The 18,430-nt window shown below is 37.3% G+C and overlaps 1 protein-coding gene across 1 annotated transcript in view; it reads left to right on the top strand.

Moving 5' to 3' along the window:
* Positions 1-506: 506 nt before the first annotated feature.
* Positions 507-18,430, top strand: part of tgfb2 (transforming growth factor, beta 2) — a 56,466-nt gene continuing 38,542 nt past the window's right edge. Inside the window, exon 1 of the mRNA XM_067399896.1 lies at positions 507-1,579. Within this exon, the coding sequence (XP_067255997.1) occupies positions 1,234-1,579 (346 nt within the window). The 5' untranslated portion in view covers positions 507-1,233. The remainder of the gene's footprint in view (positions 1,580-18,430) is intronic.

Here is an 18,430-nt window from a genome sequence, read left to right as displayed (position 1 = left end):
ACTTTCAAATGACCTAGTTAGTTTTATTTTTTTATGTTTGTATGTATTGTATTCTGCAACGTCAACCATCTGAAATACTTTTTTTTTTTAGGTTTTTATGACCTTGTTGTATGTGTAACACTTTAATAAAGTGATAAATATTTACAGTAGCCAATGTTTTGTCGACATATACCTTATGCGTTTATGCTCAGTTGAAATAGCCTATGCAGACGTTGACTTCTCGAAATCTTTTTCTTGTTATTTTGTGGTTTACTTTGATTTTCTTTTGGGGAGGTTCAAATGAGGGTCCCCCAGTCGGGCTGTGCCAGAGCGAAAGTAGCCTACCCAGTGGGCGTTAGGACCTGGCCGCAGTGCTGAAGCGAGAGACGACACGCTGAGATATTTACACTGAAGTGCTCGGTAAACCCGCGCGCTGACGAATCTCCCGGTCTCACCGTGATGACCACAACCACGTGGTGAAGTCAGTCCTATATAAATCTCCCTCTCCAGCCGGCTGCCTTCAGATGTGCATGTGTGTGCTGGCACAGGGACCGTTGTTTTCCACCAGAAGGAATGGAGGAGTGCGTAAACTGAAAAGGAAATCGCTTTTACCTGCTCTTACAGTAATATATCCCATCACTCCGTGCTCTGTTCTGTTCCTCGACTTTAGGACGCGCGAGACAGGTACAGCTTTATTTTCTTCAGCATCTGCTGGTGCCAAACGCGCAAACCTGTGCGTCAGAGGAGAGGCGATGAGACTTGCGGAGTGAGCAGAGGCTTTTCCTGGACCTCCACATCTTCTCATACAGTGAGGGCGAGTGGAAGGCGTGATTGCGCGGCGGTTTGGAGAGAGTTCGCGGCGCTCTGATGCGGTGGAGGTGCGCGCAAAAAGCCCGCAGGCGACGCGTCTGTCATCAACAACTGCATCAACAGAGCTTTGAGAAGCAGAAACTTTTGATGGCCAAATCAACGGCTGTTTTAGTGCCCCGTGCTTTTGTGCACTTACCATGAAGTGATTTGGAATGAAGATCTTAGTTTCTCTCCCGCATATAACGGATCTGACAGACCATTTCATGTTGGCACCTCGGATGGATTTGCAGGTACAATAAAAAAAAGAGAGACGTTTGCCATTGATAATAAAGGTTGGAAAAAGTTGGCTGAATATATTTTAGTGAAATGATTAGGCTTCTGCGTGACTCAATTCATTAATTAGCATTTTCAGACTCGCTTCTGGTACAAAAACAAAAGCACAAAATGAACTTGTACGTCTTGAGTCTCCTTCTGACCTTGGATTTAGCCACAGTGGCCGTCAGTTTATCCACATGCAGCACTCTGGACATGGATCAGTTCAAAAAGAAGCGGATCGAGGCCATCCGCGGTCAGATCCTCAGTAAACTCAAGCTGAGCAGTCCTCCTGAGATCTACCCCGAGCCCGAGGAAGTATCCCGGGACATCATCGCCATCTATAACAGCACACGGGACCTGCTGCAGGAGAAAGCCAACGAGCGAGCGGCCACCTGCGAGAGGCAGCGCAGCGAGGAGGAGTACTACGCCAAAGAAGTGCACAAGATAGACATGCAGCCCTTCTACCCTGCCGAGAGTGAGTGTTTCAAACCTGTTTCTGGGGTGGGGTTGAGTACTGCTGTAAGATTGTGGCTTGTAACTGAAAGCTCAAACCTTGATATCACTGTGTGCGCGTAAGGCCAGTAGTGTAAAAAGGATCTTTTGGGCCCCAGTGCAAAAACACTTGAGGGACTCCCTGCCACCCCCACCCTCCCTCAGTCTAAATGAAAGAATGCAAATAGGAAAAAAAAAACACTGTTATTCATAACAAACTTTGTTTGCAATATGTTGAGCACCTTTTTAACTATCAAAGTACCAATTTCATCGATATTTTAGTGTCTTTTTGGTATTTTATTGAGTTTTAGCCTAATTTTGATTTTGATAAAATGCATAAATGTAATATGTGTGTGTGTATAGAGAGCCTCCAAAATTGAAAACTGGCATTTACTCAGTTACCACAATCATTTAACATTGTGGCTTGTGGTTTCGGCTGTCACTGCACCCCAGATCCACTCGCACCACCGGTAGTGACGCCACTGTTTAAATCGCTTTCCATAAAAGAACCAGCTAAATGACTTACTCAACTTCCCTTGCTAAAATGCTCTGCAGGTCATTCCACTAATCTTTAGATACCACTTTAGATCTGGTCCGTGGTTTATTATCTTCTTTATGAAATTTGTGTTGTAAAATATCCTACATAATTCTAAAGAAAATATGATGCTCGATGGTTATAGACTGGAGTACTCCAATTGTATAATGTGAACCTCATGTCAAATGTTAGGTGGGATTATTTTCCTTTGCTATCCAAGAACCTTTGCCAGAGTCTTGACTACATTCTAAATGACTAGTTTGTCATTTAGTACACATATTAGAGGTTCAGTCCCACTGGAATAACCAGGCTTCATTTTCAAGCACACAGTGGCAATGCGTCACCCCTTGGAGGGGTTTAAATCCACAGACTTTCAGTTGCAGCACAGATTTAACCACCAAGCCACAGTCACCACATCACAGGCGATAGTGTGGTCTCCCCTGATCAATATTTGTGCAGCTGTCTGCAGTGAGGACGTCAACCCTCGTGCACCATCCTTACGTTATTTACGCCAATTAGCTGGGCTGAGCAATCATTTGAAAAGATATTTCATGTTCTCTTTTAGCAACCAGAATGTTATCCTTATTCCTTCCCCCATTACTCTCTCTCTCTCTCTCTCACACCACGTTTGAATAATGCTTCTCAGTGTACCGAAATACTACCCCACTGTGTCTTGAAAGTCAGTCCTGTATAAGCAAATCAATGCTTTTAAATGTCCTTATTGTGCCATTAATTATGTAATCTTTGTGAGTTCCCAGATCAAATGTGAGTATACAGCATGAAAGCATAATAAATGAGGAGATCTTTTATGCCCCGAGGTATATTTTGCATTAATTGTTATTCTTGGCTTTTCCAGCTGTATAAATACTCCAAATATGAATAGAGATGGCACAGTGCCAGCCCCAGTCAGTTTACGGGATATAAATAATCCTGTGTCAACGATCAGAGAAACGGCACTGATTATTTTAGAATTGAACTTTGGCAGTCTGCACTTTAAGATTGTGGGTTAGATCACAATGGCTCTGCTCCAAAACCTGAGCTGCCTACGTATCGCATTTGAATTAAGGCATCATAGCTTCCTTGGATAAAGCATAATATGCATCACATTTTCTAATCAAATGCATTGAATCCACTTTGTTCATTGTTGAAGTGAACTTTTGCCTGTATGGTGATTAGATTCACTGTTTTGGACGTCTGCCTTGAACTTGAGCATGCGAGTACAGAATGGCTCGTCTGGTTTGTGATGTGAGTTGTCTGCGATGCGGTGTGCAACAGGTTTAAAGCAGTATCACGTGTCCCTAATGGATATTGAAATACCAGAATGTATTGCGATGAGCTCAAGCAAAGCAAAACAGAAATGTTGATTAGGGAATAACAGGGCTAATCTTAAGGAAAATGTGCTTCCCAATTCTCAATTGAAGATTATCATTATTTATTGAATTTATCTTTCTTTTTAAGAATACACTAAAATAAATTTTAGTAAAGATTCTGAAAGCTTTGCAGTAGTGACAATGCATATATTTTATTATATATTACATAATATCACAGTTTTAACATGATGGTCACACCCAACTTAAATGATATTTAAAGGGCACCTATTATGCCCCTTTTCATAAGGTGTAATATAAGTCTCTGGTGTCCCCAAAATGTGTCTGTGAAGTTTCAGCTCAAAATACCCCACAGATCATTTATTATAGCTTGTCAAATTTGCTCCTATTTGGGTGTGAGCAAAAACACAAACATTTTTGTGTGTGTCCCTTTAAATGCAAATGAGCTGCTGCTCCCGCCCCCTTTCCAGAAGAGGGCGGAGCTTTAACAGCTCAACAACAACAAAGCTGGAGAATCTCACACAGCCAAAATGAGGATTGTCAGTAACGGTGTTCATCTTACATTGTTCAAACCGGAGTCGACACTGATGGAGAGACTCAGGAAGAAGTTACAACTATTATACGTTTCTGAATGGTTAGTGGATAAATTGATGTAGTTGCTGTGGAGTTGATTCAAATCATCAACTAGCATGTGCCGTCATGTTAATCTACACCGTTTTCGCTTGCAAAATGGCAGCGCTGTGGGTGGAAACGTACAAATTAAGGGGTGGTAATATTATAATAAGATCCCCTTCTTACATCACTAGGGGAGTGAAATCTGAACGGCTCTTTTTTCACATGCTTGCAGAAAAAGGCTTACCAAAACAAAGTTACTGGGTCGTCCTTTGTCATGTTTTCATGGTTGGTAGATGCACCAAGGACACGATTATAGCACTTAAACATGGAAAAAGTCAGATTTTTATGATATGCCCCCTTTAAAATCGGAATCTAACCGTATCATGATAACACATGGAAAAGTAAGCCAGATTTTTTTGTCAATTATTGTGCCTTTAGTCCCAACAGCAGGGGCGCTTTTTTTTTTTTTTTACCACAAATACCAAACTTTAACACATTCTTCAGTTATTGAAAATATATTGATTTAGTTACCTTGAACAAAACTGAAAAATCATTAACAAGACTTTTGTATATGTTCAGTAATTGTAATGATACCCATTTGCCACATAAATCTACAACATTTTAAAAACATTAAATATTAGATCAAGAATCAGCCAAATTTCCATGTGCACCGTGAAACAGGGATGTTTAGTATAGTGCTGCAAAGAGTTCTTGTACCTTCTAGAGGTTTAGAGGAGAATATAATCAAATGCGCCTTTTACCACAGTGTGAATTTAGCCCCATTGTACCCTACAAATATAATTAAAAAGTATGTACTAAAAAAAATAATAAATAAATGAACAAATGTACCAAATGTTTGCTTGCTATGTATTTTATTTAAAGTTTAATGACGTTAGCTTAGCAACACGCTAATATCAAACTTTACTGAAATCAATTGTGAGTCAAGTATCCCATGCACTTCCTGCGAGGAGTGCTATTTGTAGTGACTGATTATGTAGAGCGTTCCAAATCGGTCAGTTGTGAGATTCCATTTCAGTTCAGAATCCTTAGAAGGCAGCTGCCTATGTAGACAGTGCAGAATTTGGAACTGAGCCAATGTGTGGCAAAGAAACAAAGAGCAAATAGAAAAGAAAACAGAATATATAGGACATAGTTAACTTTTTTCCTGGACTTGGAATGAAGTGTCCTGTGTCAGAATAATGTGTTGGATAATAAACACATCCAGCCTATCGGCCTTATTTGGTTGGACGCCAGGAAGCGCTCGCAGGCAGCACTGCAGGGCACAACGGCACTGGAAGCCACACAAATATGTGAGAGAGAAAGAGAGAGATATAGAGTGAGGCTCATGCGGAGACAGAGCGCTGGCAGAGCCCACACAGCACTATTTAAACTAGAGAGCAGTGTGCGTATACTCCGCACCATGCCACATGCTCCATGGAAAATTCCACCCAGAGACCCACTGTTGCTGGGGTGTGGAGCTGGAGTCACTGGAGAGGTTCTCCCCTCTCCCCCACCTCCAGCCAATCTCATGTGCTCTTAAAAATAAAGGTTCTTAGTGGCTCTTTGGTTCAGCAGTGAACCCTCTTCTGATTAAGAGTTGGCCGGATGGTTCTGTGGAGTTTAAAGGGGAGTTTATTATTATTATTTACATTTTCAACTTTCTTGTAATGTTGCTGTTTGAGCATGAAAAAGTTCCACAGTCCCTCCATCAGGAGTTCTTCTCTATATCAGCGTCACTGTTTCTGAACTCCCTGAAAGGCCTCCATTGTAGTCTTGAGTTTTCTTCACAATATTCCTCATTTAAATAATGAATACTCAGAATAAAGGGGCGGGGCCTGGTTGAGTTAGTTAGTAGTGTGTTGAAACTCTCGGTTATGGTAAGGGGCGGGACATTTTTTCAAACACGCTCGAAGCGCTTGACCGATCACAACACACTGCTCCAGCCGACCAATCAGAGCACACTGTGCTTTTGAGAAGGAGGGGATTCATAGAGACAGGAACTAAACAGAGTGTTACTGACAGACTGGGAAGAGAGGAGCTGCAACAATGGAGAATATGAGGAAGATAATGTGTTTTTTGAACATTCAAGCATGAAAACCTGTTCTAGTAGACCCCAAAAACAAAATCAAGACTTTGTCAAAGAGCGGAATATGGCCTTGTGGTGCATTATGGTTTCTTCAGACATACATACTGGTATGGGGGTTCTTTAAATCCACTTTTAACATCCATTTCCATTTTTGGATGTCATATGAAATTATAAACAACAATAGAAAAGATATGAGTTTGATACATACTACATAGGGTTATTTGAACAAGTTGCACTACCGTTCAAAAGTCGGTTCAAATATTTGAATGTTTTTGAAAGAAGTCTAAGGCTGCATTTATTTGATCAAAAATACAGTAAAAATTGTAATATTTTGAAATATTATTACAATTTAAAATATATTTTAAAAAGTAATTTATTCCTGTGATCAAAGCTGAATTTCCAGCATCATTACTCCAGTCTTCAGTGTCACATGATCCTTCAGAAATCATTCTAATATGATGATTTGAATAATATTTTTTTCCTTATAATTATCAATGTTGAAAACAGTTGCGCTGTTTAATATAATTTCAGGATTCTTTTATAGTTGGTAAAATGTAAAAGTCTTTAACTGTCACGTTTGATCAATTTAATGCATTCTTGCTGAATGAAAGTATTATTATTATTATTATTATTATTATTATTATTATTTCTAAATGTGAATTCTTTTGAGCAGTGATATATGTTCTTGCACTGATAGAATTCTTGCAGTGTAATGAAACCAGGCTCCAAAACCCATTTTGGTTCTAATTGGAATCTTTATTTTTAAGAGTATTTTTATTCACCAAATTGCATCAATTTCTAGTTTACTGCTTTATTACCAGCAAGAACATTGCTCATACATCATTCACATAGTAAAATTTCCAACAGTAAACACACACACAACACCCGTTATTTACAGCCACTCTCGTGACACATGGATTATTCTGCCCCGTTATTTAAGAAACAAACCAACTCGTTCAAATATCGTCCGTCCATTAAATCTAATGTCCCATACAGCTCAACAGGTCCGTATGTTTTCACTGTGGTATTAAATGTCCATGCATGCATAAATGCTAACATACCGTGGCCCCACCGGTCTGTTTTTAAACGCAGGTCTCTTGGAGCCCAGTACAGAGCTCCCTTGTGACTGTACGCACAGGAACACAAGGCCGCCTCTGTGCAACGGGACCATGGCTCTAGGAAATGGTTTATGTTGCAGCCGTTTTATGACTTTGTGTGGTTTATGCTGTTCAAGAGTATATGACTTAGTATATACGTGCTTTGAGTGCTTGCTGAAGTATGCTCTCTGTTTGCGCTGGATATCAGCACCATATTTTTTGCCACTAACACACCTAACCTGTTAAAAAAATGACAGTGAGTCATTGAGCAAAAACAGCTGGACGTGGCTGTTAAACTTCTTAGCGTTATCTCCTCCGAGCAACTAAAATAACACTCGTGATTACACTGTTAAACCAACTTTCGTGCAGTTAATAACTAGCCGAACAAAAGCAGTATCTTAGCATGAACCCAGCTAACAGGGAACATTCTCAGAAAGTTCTGGCAAGATTCGCTCAAAGTACTGAACAAACGTTCTTCCAGTAATGCTAACAGAACCTTCTTTCAAAGTTATCTGCTATTTTATGTTCTCAAAAGATTAGCACAAAAACATTATTTATACATCATTCATGGAACGTTTTTCCAGAAAAGTTTAAATTAGATGTTCATCTAACATTTTGGTTACACTTTATTTTGATGGTCCACTTTAGACATTCTACTAACTATAAGGAACTACATGTTAACTAACTCTCATTAGAACATTAGTAGACTGTAAGGTTAGGGTTCAGGCCCATTCACACCTAAACTAGAAAGATAACCACAACTATATTAGCATCCACATCAACGCACAATATCGTTCTGTTTATTCTTACACTGTAAAAAATTATTTTCATGATTTGTTATCTCAACATTTTTTCTTTTGTCAAATCAACTTAGATAATTAAGGTGGCTCAGATAACATAATATTTTGAGTTTCTGTTGTTTAATCCAAGCGCTGTCAATGTATTAACTCAATTTTTTATTTTTTATTTATTTCAATGAACTCAAAATTTTAAGACAACCAGGCAACTTACTTTTTTTAAGTTAAACCAACAATTCTTTTTTACAGTGTAGTGCACACTGCGGTTCTGCAGGTCTGTAGATCCGTTTAGATCCGCTCTGACGGACAAAAAAAGTTGAGTTATCCCTCCAGCATGGAGAGATCCATTTAGATCCGCTCTGATGGATAGATCCGTTTAGATCCGCTCTGACGGACAACAAAAAACTCCCTGACACTTCCTGACACTAACATCCAGATAGTGGTATTCTCTGTTTTTACTGTTATTTTTATTTCTTATGCATTCCATTTTTATTCTTATGTATTTGGTTCTATATAAAGCACTTTGAATTACCATTGTATATTAAATGTGCTATACAAATAAACTTGCCTTGCCTTGCCTACAGAACATCCTGTAAATTTTACAGTATAAAACTGTAATTTACAAAATTTAAATTTAACCCAGTAAATTCAACCTAAAAATTGTACCTATAAAAGTATACTGAGACACCATAAGTGTTAAAAGAGGAAGCCATGTCCGGTTAGATCTTTTAGAATTTCTCACTGTACGGGAACTTACTGTCAACCTATTTTCCATAGTTAAAATTACACTCATTTACACATTTTTACAGTGTTCCTCTGTGCCGTTACTGTTATAGTTGCGGTGTGAACTCTGCTATTCTTTTAAATTTTGAATGATTTTTAGAATGATATTTTTACCGTTATCGTCCTTGATGTGATCATATTCTGGGGATCTGCTTACATAGAATGCTTTATTAAGATGTGCACAGAATTTGATCTTTTAATATCAATGTTAATGCATTAAGCCACATTAGGCTTTTTGACTAAGTGATCCAACTCTGTCATGTCCTCTATCAGTATGCAGTGAACATGACACTGATTGAATGTGTTTATTCTCGACATTTCAGTTTTTTATTTCTCAAAATTTAGTGATTTTTTTCTCAACACAATGACTTTATTCTTAAAATGAAATTATTTTATTTTCAACATTGTATTTCAATATTTTTCTCAAAATTTAAGTTTAAAATTTAAGAGTTTAATATTGCATTATAATGACTTTAATCTCCTTTTTTTTTTTGTATTGCTTGGCCCTAATCCTCTTCCGTATGCTGGACATTTTAAATGTTCAGAAATAACATTTTGGAAACTTAATGGGAACGTTAGCAAAACATTCTTAGTTTTGTTCGCTGGGGATATCATTCATGCTCCCCATTATTTGTAATAGCTTAAATGTACATTTTCATTAAAGTGAATTTGCTAAATTGAGTTTTGCACTCTGAGATTGACTTGATCATTGCTTTAGTTTCAGTATTTGGCATTGTAGAAATATTTTGAGCTCTTACACTCTTTTAATGGTTGTTCAGCACCGTAATCGCAGAGAAAACCTTTCCAGTTTTCACATAGACAGCTTCATATGATTTATTATAGAACTTTAATCATTACAGGAGTTTGTACAATGTTTGATTTGTGTAGATTTAATCACCTTCCCGCCTTATATGAGTGAATGAACTGAACTATAGCAGGATACCTTTAATAGTGTAGTTCACTGAGTAAATATATGTTGTCTCTTGTACATGTTCCTCAAAATGAAGAATGACTGAAGTCAGCGCCAGACGGCTCACATTCTACCCTGTGGGTAAAATGACTGAGAATGCCAAAGGATCCAGATCATACTAATGCTCGTTTTCACTAATATATCATTAACAAGCATTATGCTCAACATATCAGTCGTTCTTGTTCAACCAAATGAAGGAATGTTTGTGAAAATGTATGAATCAAGTTTTCATCAGAATGTACATTAAGTAGTGATTTGTTGAGAGTCATATAACGCACTAATGTATGTTGATGAAGTTATTATGAAGTGTTACCCACACTGTGACAGTGAGGTTTTGTCTCTAAGCAAACATGCAGTCATGAAAAGGTTTGCAAACACCCTAAATTTAAACCCGCATCGAAACAGTATTGCTTTTGTTGCTATTTCTGCTCGTCTGAGGTCAGCCGTTTTGTTAGTTTTAGAGCAAAATAATTTGTGCCTTTTAACACAGTTGTAGACAGAAGTTGCTCTTTTATCTCTGAGAAAATTACAGGGTGCACAAACTAATTTGTTACATGTGGCAAATGGAGCTAATTATACCCAAATAACGACATATTCCAGAGAATATCTGTCCTGCTACAGTATATGAACACACAAGTTGATTCTAAATGAACCATAGATAGATGAGAAAGTAAATAGTAGCTAAACAATCTGAAGGTTTAGTGTTTTATCATTTGAAACTTATTTTAGAAAGGTCCACTTTCCACTTGTTTTGTGATCAATTGGAGTGACGTTCAATCATTTTTCTTTGTCCGAATACAGGGTCCTCTGTGCTTGTTTAGAAAGTTGAAGTCGTTCTCGAGTGTGTTTGGAGTGCATGGGTGTAAGAAGTGTGTCAGCATTTGTGTTCGTTCCAGAAGAGGCCGGTGCGTGTGCATGACGGATTATGTTTAGTGACTCTGAGAGATCTCCCAGCGCCTCTCCCTCTGTAAATAAACACAGGCGTGCGGACAGGCCATCACAAAAACAACCCAACACAGCAGAGAGTGTGGGCCAAGGGCGGGCGCTTGAACCTCCACTGCGCTCCCTGTCACAGCCACTCACGTCAGCTCTACTGGGGCGTGCATGGATGTTTTTTGTGTGATTTTGATGCATACAAATGGAGCAACCTGCAGCAGAAAACGTGCATGACATCGTACAGCCAGCCAATCGGAGCATGTTATTCCAACCCCACGAATGTACTTATATTGCACACAAAACTGGAAGGCACTTTATCATACTGGCAAGCTCTAATCTTGGAGTTTAGACACCTTCCAAGAGTAAAATGTTTTTTAAATACTCTGGAAACGGTTCTGTCTTAGTAGCAGCGTATTTACAAGAAGATGTGCATATTCCGTTTTGCTTTCTGAGTTATGTCAATGAAATAAGAGGTTCTTATCTTTTAGACTGGCAGAAGAGTTTTCTGACCCATTATTTCAAGTTTTATGTTTTTGAAAGAAGTCTCTTCTGCTCACCAAGGCTGTATTTATTAGAACAAAAATATGGGGGAAAAGTAATATTGTGAAATATTATTCAAATTTAAAAGAAAAACATTTTATCTTACCACTAAGAGTTCTCCTAAATAGCAGTAAAAGTTCTTAGCTAAGAGTTTTCTCTTTAAACCTATTCACAAAGCTGCTGAGACCAACTTTTACTAAGGAATAGACCAAAGTCTTAAGCTAGAGAGAGACTCACCTATAGTTACTTTGACAGTTTTCTGCAGCCCTCCGCCACCCTGCTCCACTCTCGGCTGGGGATATGGAGAGAACTTTGGGTTTGGAATAAAATTCCAAGCTCGGAGCCCTCCATCCCCTTGGACAGCACACCAAATACGCTTATTATATATATATTTTTTATCTAATCAATCATTTGTAAGTGTTCAGCACCCAAGGCTCTATCGCTATTGTCTCAATGGTGTTCAGTGTCTTTGGGTGGATTAAGAATGTTTGTGATTTGGTCTTAGTGACTTAGGAATCCTCTTGACTACTCCTAACGTTTCACAGATTTAGGAGCTAGTTTTAGCACTAAAATGCTTTGTGAAATACTCTTAGAGAAAAAATTTAGGACTCCTAAAATTAGGACTGACACGCCCATTTATTTTTTCTTAAATTGGCAAGTTAGGAGCTACTTTTAGCCGTAGGATGTTTTGTGAATACGGCCCCTGTTTTCTATTTTAATGATCCTTCAGAAATCATTCTAATATGTTGATTTGCTGCTCGAGAAACATTTCACATTATTATCAGTGTTGAAAACAGTTTCATATTTTTGTTGAAATGGTGATAATTGATTTTTTTCAGGATTATTTGTTGAATAGATAGTTCAACAGAAATACAAGTTCTGTCATGAAACTCTATATGGCACAGGCTAATAGCTCCTTAACTCAACCTGCTTGTAATCACATCATATTCTATAGGACACAGCTGATTGGTTCCTGCTTTATCAGTGGCCAATGAGCTCGCTACTCAACTTTCAAATACATGAGTAGAATTTGCCTAGGCAGTGCAGCTTGCTTTCAGAAACTCTCCACCTTCCCCAGCTCCACCTGTATAGATCTGCCATGGGTATTTAATTTACTCTATATTGTACAGCAGCAGCATGTCTTACTTGCTCACAGCAGCGTGTCATGTATGTTATAGGCAGTAAAAATCCTGTACTTGCTCTTCAGCAGCAGTGTAGCTTATCTATTCCGCCAAGACCAAACATATCAACATTGTCATATCCATTATCATGCCAAACACTCCAAAAGTTGTCATGACAGAACAACATTTATTTGAAATATAAATATTTTGTAACATTATAAATGTCTGTACTGTTACTTTTGATCAATTTAATGGATCCTTACTGACCCCATATTATTGAATGTTAGTGTTTTGTTTTTTCCACACAGTGACCTCTTGTTGTGGCATAAGCTATTTCTATAGTCTACATAAAGTAAATGGAAGATAAAAAGCAACTACGACTGGTTGGTTTACACGTCAGTCAGTCTTTTCTTGTCTATGTGTTGGCGGTTCTTTACCAGAATGAGCTACGATGTGGACTAGACATTTGCAGTTTAGTCATAGGCTGAGTGAGATTATCCACCAGCTATTTATTTATGAACGTCTACTTTTGCACATTTCTTTGGGTTCCCTCAGATGTGAGTGCGAGTTGTTGATATTTTGAAAGCTTGGGGAGAAACGTATCGAGTTGGATCTGAGCATTAAGTGTAGACTGAGTGCAGATTTACCGCCTGTGTGTTTATACAGAACATCCTGATCACAAAAACCTCGGTTTCCTCATAGCTGCCTTGAGAGATTTGGTTTTGGTCCACCAAACATCTCTTGGTGAGATTCTCGAGTGGGGTTATTGTCGAAAAAGGGGGACTCGGTACTTACGCAAGACCTGGACCCTCTTCTGCTTCTACTAGGGAGTTAGTGACAGCCAAACTGCATTGCGTAACAGGGAAAGAGTGAAAGGGAGTGAGACAGAAAGAGTCTGAGTAAAGGATGAGAAAGAGAGAGAGAGAGAGAGATTGTGAAAGAATAACAACTGTTCTTCCAACGCTTTTATACTGTTTACAGGCAGAGACCAGGTCTCATGTAATACAATACTCTAACACGAGCTCAGCACAGTGTGGGAATGAAATCTGGGGCCCTTCTACGTGTCCAGGGCCTCTAAAGAAGCGAGAAAGGAAGATCAAGATGCTCTGGGAGGTTAGAAAGTAGAGGACGCACAGATGGCCGCAGGAACAGAGATACGTTTCCATGCATACTGAGTTTCCAAAGAAAAATCACTTTCTTTTTCTTTTTTCTTTTTTTTTTTTTTGTACACACTGAATGGGAATATTTTGCCACATAATCATATCTGACATTTTAACATGCAGAAATGTGGAGCAGGATTTTGGGCCAGTGACATTTAGTGGCAGTCCTGGCTATTTACAAAAATTCAGATTTAGATACGGTTCAGATACTGTATATATAGCCTATACAGTACCGGTCAAAAGTTTGGAAACGTTACTATTTTTAATGTTTTTGAAAGAAGTCTTTTCTGCTCATCAAGGCTGCATTTATTTGGTCAAAAATACTGAAAAAATAGTAATATAGTGAAATATTATTACTTTTTAAAATAAATATAATTTATTTTTGTGATGAAATGCTGAATTTTCAGCATCATTACTATTTTTTAGCATTTTTTCATTACATTTTTCATTACATTTACTATTTTTCATTACATTTTCAACATTATTCCAGTCTTCAGTGTCACATGATCCTTCAGAAATCTTTCTAATATGCTGATTTATTATCAATGTTGGAAACAGTTTTCTGCTTAATATTTTTTATAACCTGTGATACTTTTTTCATGATTCTTTGATGAATAAAACGTTAAAAAAGAACAGAATTTATTTAAAATAAAGATCTTTAGTAGCAACATACAGTACCGTTCAAAAGTTTGGGGTCAGTAATTTTTTTCTTTCTTTTTTAGAAAGAAATTAATACTTTTATTCAGCAAGGATGTGTTAAATTGATAAAAAAAAAAATTCTATTTTGAATAAATGCTGTTCTTTTTAAACTTTTTATTCATCAATAAATCCTGAAAAAGTATCACAAGTTCCCAAAATGTTCCCAAAATGTTTCCAACATTCATAATAAATAAGCATTTTAGAATGATTTCTGAAGGATCATGTGACACTGAAGACTGGAGTAATGATGCTGAAAATTCAGCTTTGCATCACAGGAATAAATTATATTTCAATGTATATTCACATAGATAACCGTTATTTTAAATTGTAATAATATTTCACAATATTACTGTTTTTTTCTCTATTTTTGGTTAAATAAATGCAGCCTTTATGAGCATATAAGACTTCTTTCAAAAACATTTAAAAATTGTAATGTTTCCAAACTTTTTACCGGTACTGTATATACATTTGTTCATCTCTCAATCATCATTGTATTTCATTGATTTATATGTTTTGCCCCCTCAATAAAAACTACTTTAGATCATAAAACTAACCATATAGTAAGACATATAATTGGGAGATATTGAGTAACAAGTGATATTTATACACATTTTATGTCAGTAGTCTGTTATACTGTTATAATTATGAAGATCTCATTGATTACAGTATATCAGAATTTCATTGCACTTTTTGTCCATATAAATACCAGCAATCTACTCCAAATTGCATGTTTTTGCTCAGTTTGAACCTCTGAATAAAATAGCTGTTTTTCCTCCTTTAGTATGAGCTCCATATTCTCACTTTATGAGCCTTATAAAAGCCTGATATATCAAATATGATACTCAAGTCATATACACAGAGACTTGAGAATGGACTTTTTTGGTCAGTAAGCAACCACTCATAACTCCCTTGCAAGAAAACCTTATAAAAAAATGTGCAAAGTTTGTACATGTAGGGGTACAACAGCTTGTGCCCTACATTACCTACCCATAAAGTTTCATAATAGTACCTCATATAGTACCTGCATATTACTACTCTAAGGGTACTGCCCCAGAAACAAACTGCTGTTCCCCTAAAGGTACAAACTTTGTACATTTTTTTCTGACAGTGCAGCATGCATATTGGCAACACCCTAGCATTGTGGCAGCAACTTTTGCATGGCAAGAACTACTCACATTTTCTTCAGGAAAAAAAAAAAGTTGAACGCTTTCAATTTTTTTTGTTTTTTTGTTTGTGGATTCAAATTAAAGTGCCAGTATATATTCTTCCAGCTCTTTGCCTGTCATTTCTTTCTCTCTCTCTCTCTCTCTGTGTGTGTGTGTGTGTGTGTGTGTGTGTGTGTGTGTGTGTGTGTGTGTGTGTGTGTGTGTGTGTGTGTGTGTGTGTGTGTGTGTGTGTGTGTGTGTGTGTGTGTGTGTGTGTGTGTGTGTGTGTGTGTGTGTGTGTGTGTGTGTGTGTGTGTTTTGGACCATTGCTCAGAAGGAGTCCTGCAGGGACTGAGCAGCCTTCATGGAAGGGCCTTCAGAAGTATGGGTTAAAAGTATTTTTAGTTCCCAGGGATTATGAACAGAGTTGTTTTCAATTTGCTATTGGCAGGTGAGCATCAGGGCGGAGAGAAGAACACTTCCATCTCACATTCCCTCTCTTTATTTCTCTCTGTTTTCCCTCTCAGTCACTTTTCTCCCTCCCACTCTCTCTCAGTCTTTCATTTCTTTCCCAGCATTCCCTTCTCTTCCCACTCCCACTCCTCTGCCCTCGCTGCTTAATCTGGCTTCCGTTCGGCCTCTCAAGGCCTCGACTCTCAGCAGCAGTTTTTTGGAAGCCACTTTGGCTGCTTCCACAGAGATCGGAAAAACAGTGTTTACTAACAGGTGCGAGTCGTGCGAGTCTCCAAATGTCCTGTACGTACAACAGCAGACAGGAAGAGAAAAATGTCTGCATGAACAGGTCACCAAAGTCCATTTCCAAGTTGAGTCATTTTTGATTTGTGGAATGCAGGTAACCATACTAAATGTCTTGAGTTTTTATTGCATTTCAGTTTTATTTCTAAAAAGCAACTCCCAACGCTTTCATCATCTGCAGGATTTGGCTTGTTTTTTTCCTCTCTTTCTCTTCTGCACAAACACTTAACAGGAGTTTTGTCGCACTTTATGACTGCACAGTACCACTATATTGTGCCAGTTTTCAGAGTAAAGCTGACAGCCCTAACATTGGTGATTGACAGTAAAGAAAACAATGAATCGCAGTGAACAACTAGTTGCAATGCAGCAAATATATAAACCAAACCCGCTCTCAAAATTTGAGTTCTGAAAATACGTGGTAGATGCTTGGGTTATAGTATGCTGTACTATGCTTTTATGTGGTGCTTTAAACAAAACTGACTGCTGTATTGAGCAACTGTGTGATTTTAGCCTCTGAAACTAAGTTTCTCACTATTTAAGAAGCTAAACTACAATTAAGTAGTTAGCTTCACTATAAGCTACTAACACAAAGCAGCCAATATCATTTAAGATATGTGGGGGAGGTGGGCAATATCAAAGCTATTTAAAGGAATAATATATTTTTATATAAATATTTTAATATAACTATCAGATGATAATTTTGTTGTTTTTCTCCAATCTGAACTAGAGAGAAAAAAAAACAAACATGATTCATACACAGTTCCATTCAAAGGTTTGGGGTCGGTAAGATGTTTTTGAAAGAAAACTCTTGCTCACCAAGGCTTCATTATATATGGAAAAGCAGTAGTATTGTGAAATATTTTTACAATTTAAAATAAATGTTTTATATTTGAATATATATTTAAAATGTGATTTATTCCTGTGAATTTTCAGCATCATTACTCCAGTCTTCAGTGTCACATGATCCTTCAGAAATCATCCTAATATGATGATTTGATGCTCAAGAAACATTTCTGATCATTATGAATGTTGAAAACTGTTGTGCTGCTTCATATTTTTAAACCATGATACAGTTTTTAGAACAGCATTTATTTGAAACAGAACTGTAAATGCCTTTACTGTCACTTTTAATCAATTCAATCCATCTTTGCTGAATTAAAGTATTAGTTTCTTTCTGACCCCAAACTTTTAAATGGTAGTGCTTTTATTTTCCATCTGAATGAACTGATACATCACAATGAATCATACATTGCATTGCAATGTTACCAAAATAGTGACCCAGTTAACAGGGAGCATTCTTAGAACTTTGACTAACATCCTGACAAGGTTCTCTCAAAGTTATGAACAAACATTCTTCCAGTAACAAAACATTATTTATACATTGTTCATGTAGTTACTGTTTGTTTTAGAATGTTCAGAGAACATTAAAAGTAACATTTGTATAATATTCGAACAATAGAATGTTCCCTTAACACTCTAAAAAAAGGTTAAACTACTAGGTTAAAAACAGCCTAACTGGCAACCCAGTGCTAAATATTGCACAGAACACATCCTAGTAAGTTGACTCATGCTAAGTCAGCTCATATTGACTAAAAGCTGGGTTCAGTTTACCTCATAAATGGTTATTACCATTTTCCTTGCAGCAAAATGTTATTTATTTATATATTTATTTAATTTATTTAGTTATACATATATTGATAAACAGATTTCTATTTATGAAATGAATTGACAGTAAACAGTCTAGATCTATTAATTTTATTTGATAGCAAGTTCATTAATAACATAAAGCATTTGTGACCGGAGCAACAGGAGCAGCCTCATTGCTCTTCTGGCATCTGTGGGAAGAAAAAAAAACTGGTATCAGTATGGTGTGAAATGTCTTTTCTGGTTCAACAGATGACAATGTTTACGTTTGCTAAGTGAAAAACGCTTTCTGTCTCCTCTGTCTCACCTTCCATCAGCATGAGCTTTTCTCCCATTATAATCATAGTGGCAGCTGATTTTAACCCTGGTTGTGTCGAAACTAGGTATGTTGATTTAACATGTTAATTAGATTAAGTACAGTAAAAAAATAAATAAATAAATAACGTGTTAAAATTATTAACGCATTTAACGCACTTGCTCCGCCCCAGATCTACATAGGTCATCTGCCATTTTATACAGTTGACTGATGACGAATATGAAAACTCATTGCACGATGGAGCCTAGAATGTCCCTAAAAGTCAAGATATCAGAGCAAAAATGCCCTGTATGAGTTTTTGTCTCA

The sequence above is a fragment of the Chanodichthys erythropterus genome, chromosome 2, assembly GCF_024489055.1.
Source record: "Chanodichthys erythropterus isolate Z2021 chromosome 2, ASM2448905v1, whole genome shotgun sequence".
Classification (NCBI taxonomy): domain Eukaryota; kingdom Metazoa; phylum Chordata; class Actinopteri; order Cypriniformes; family Xenocyprididae; genus Chanodichthys; species Chanodichthys erythropterus.
This window is presented reverse-complemented; position numbering and strand designations above follow the sequence as displayed.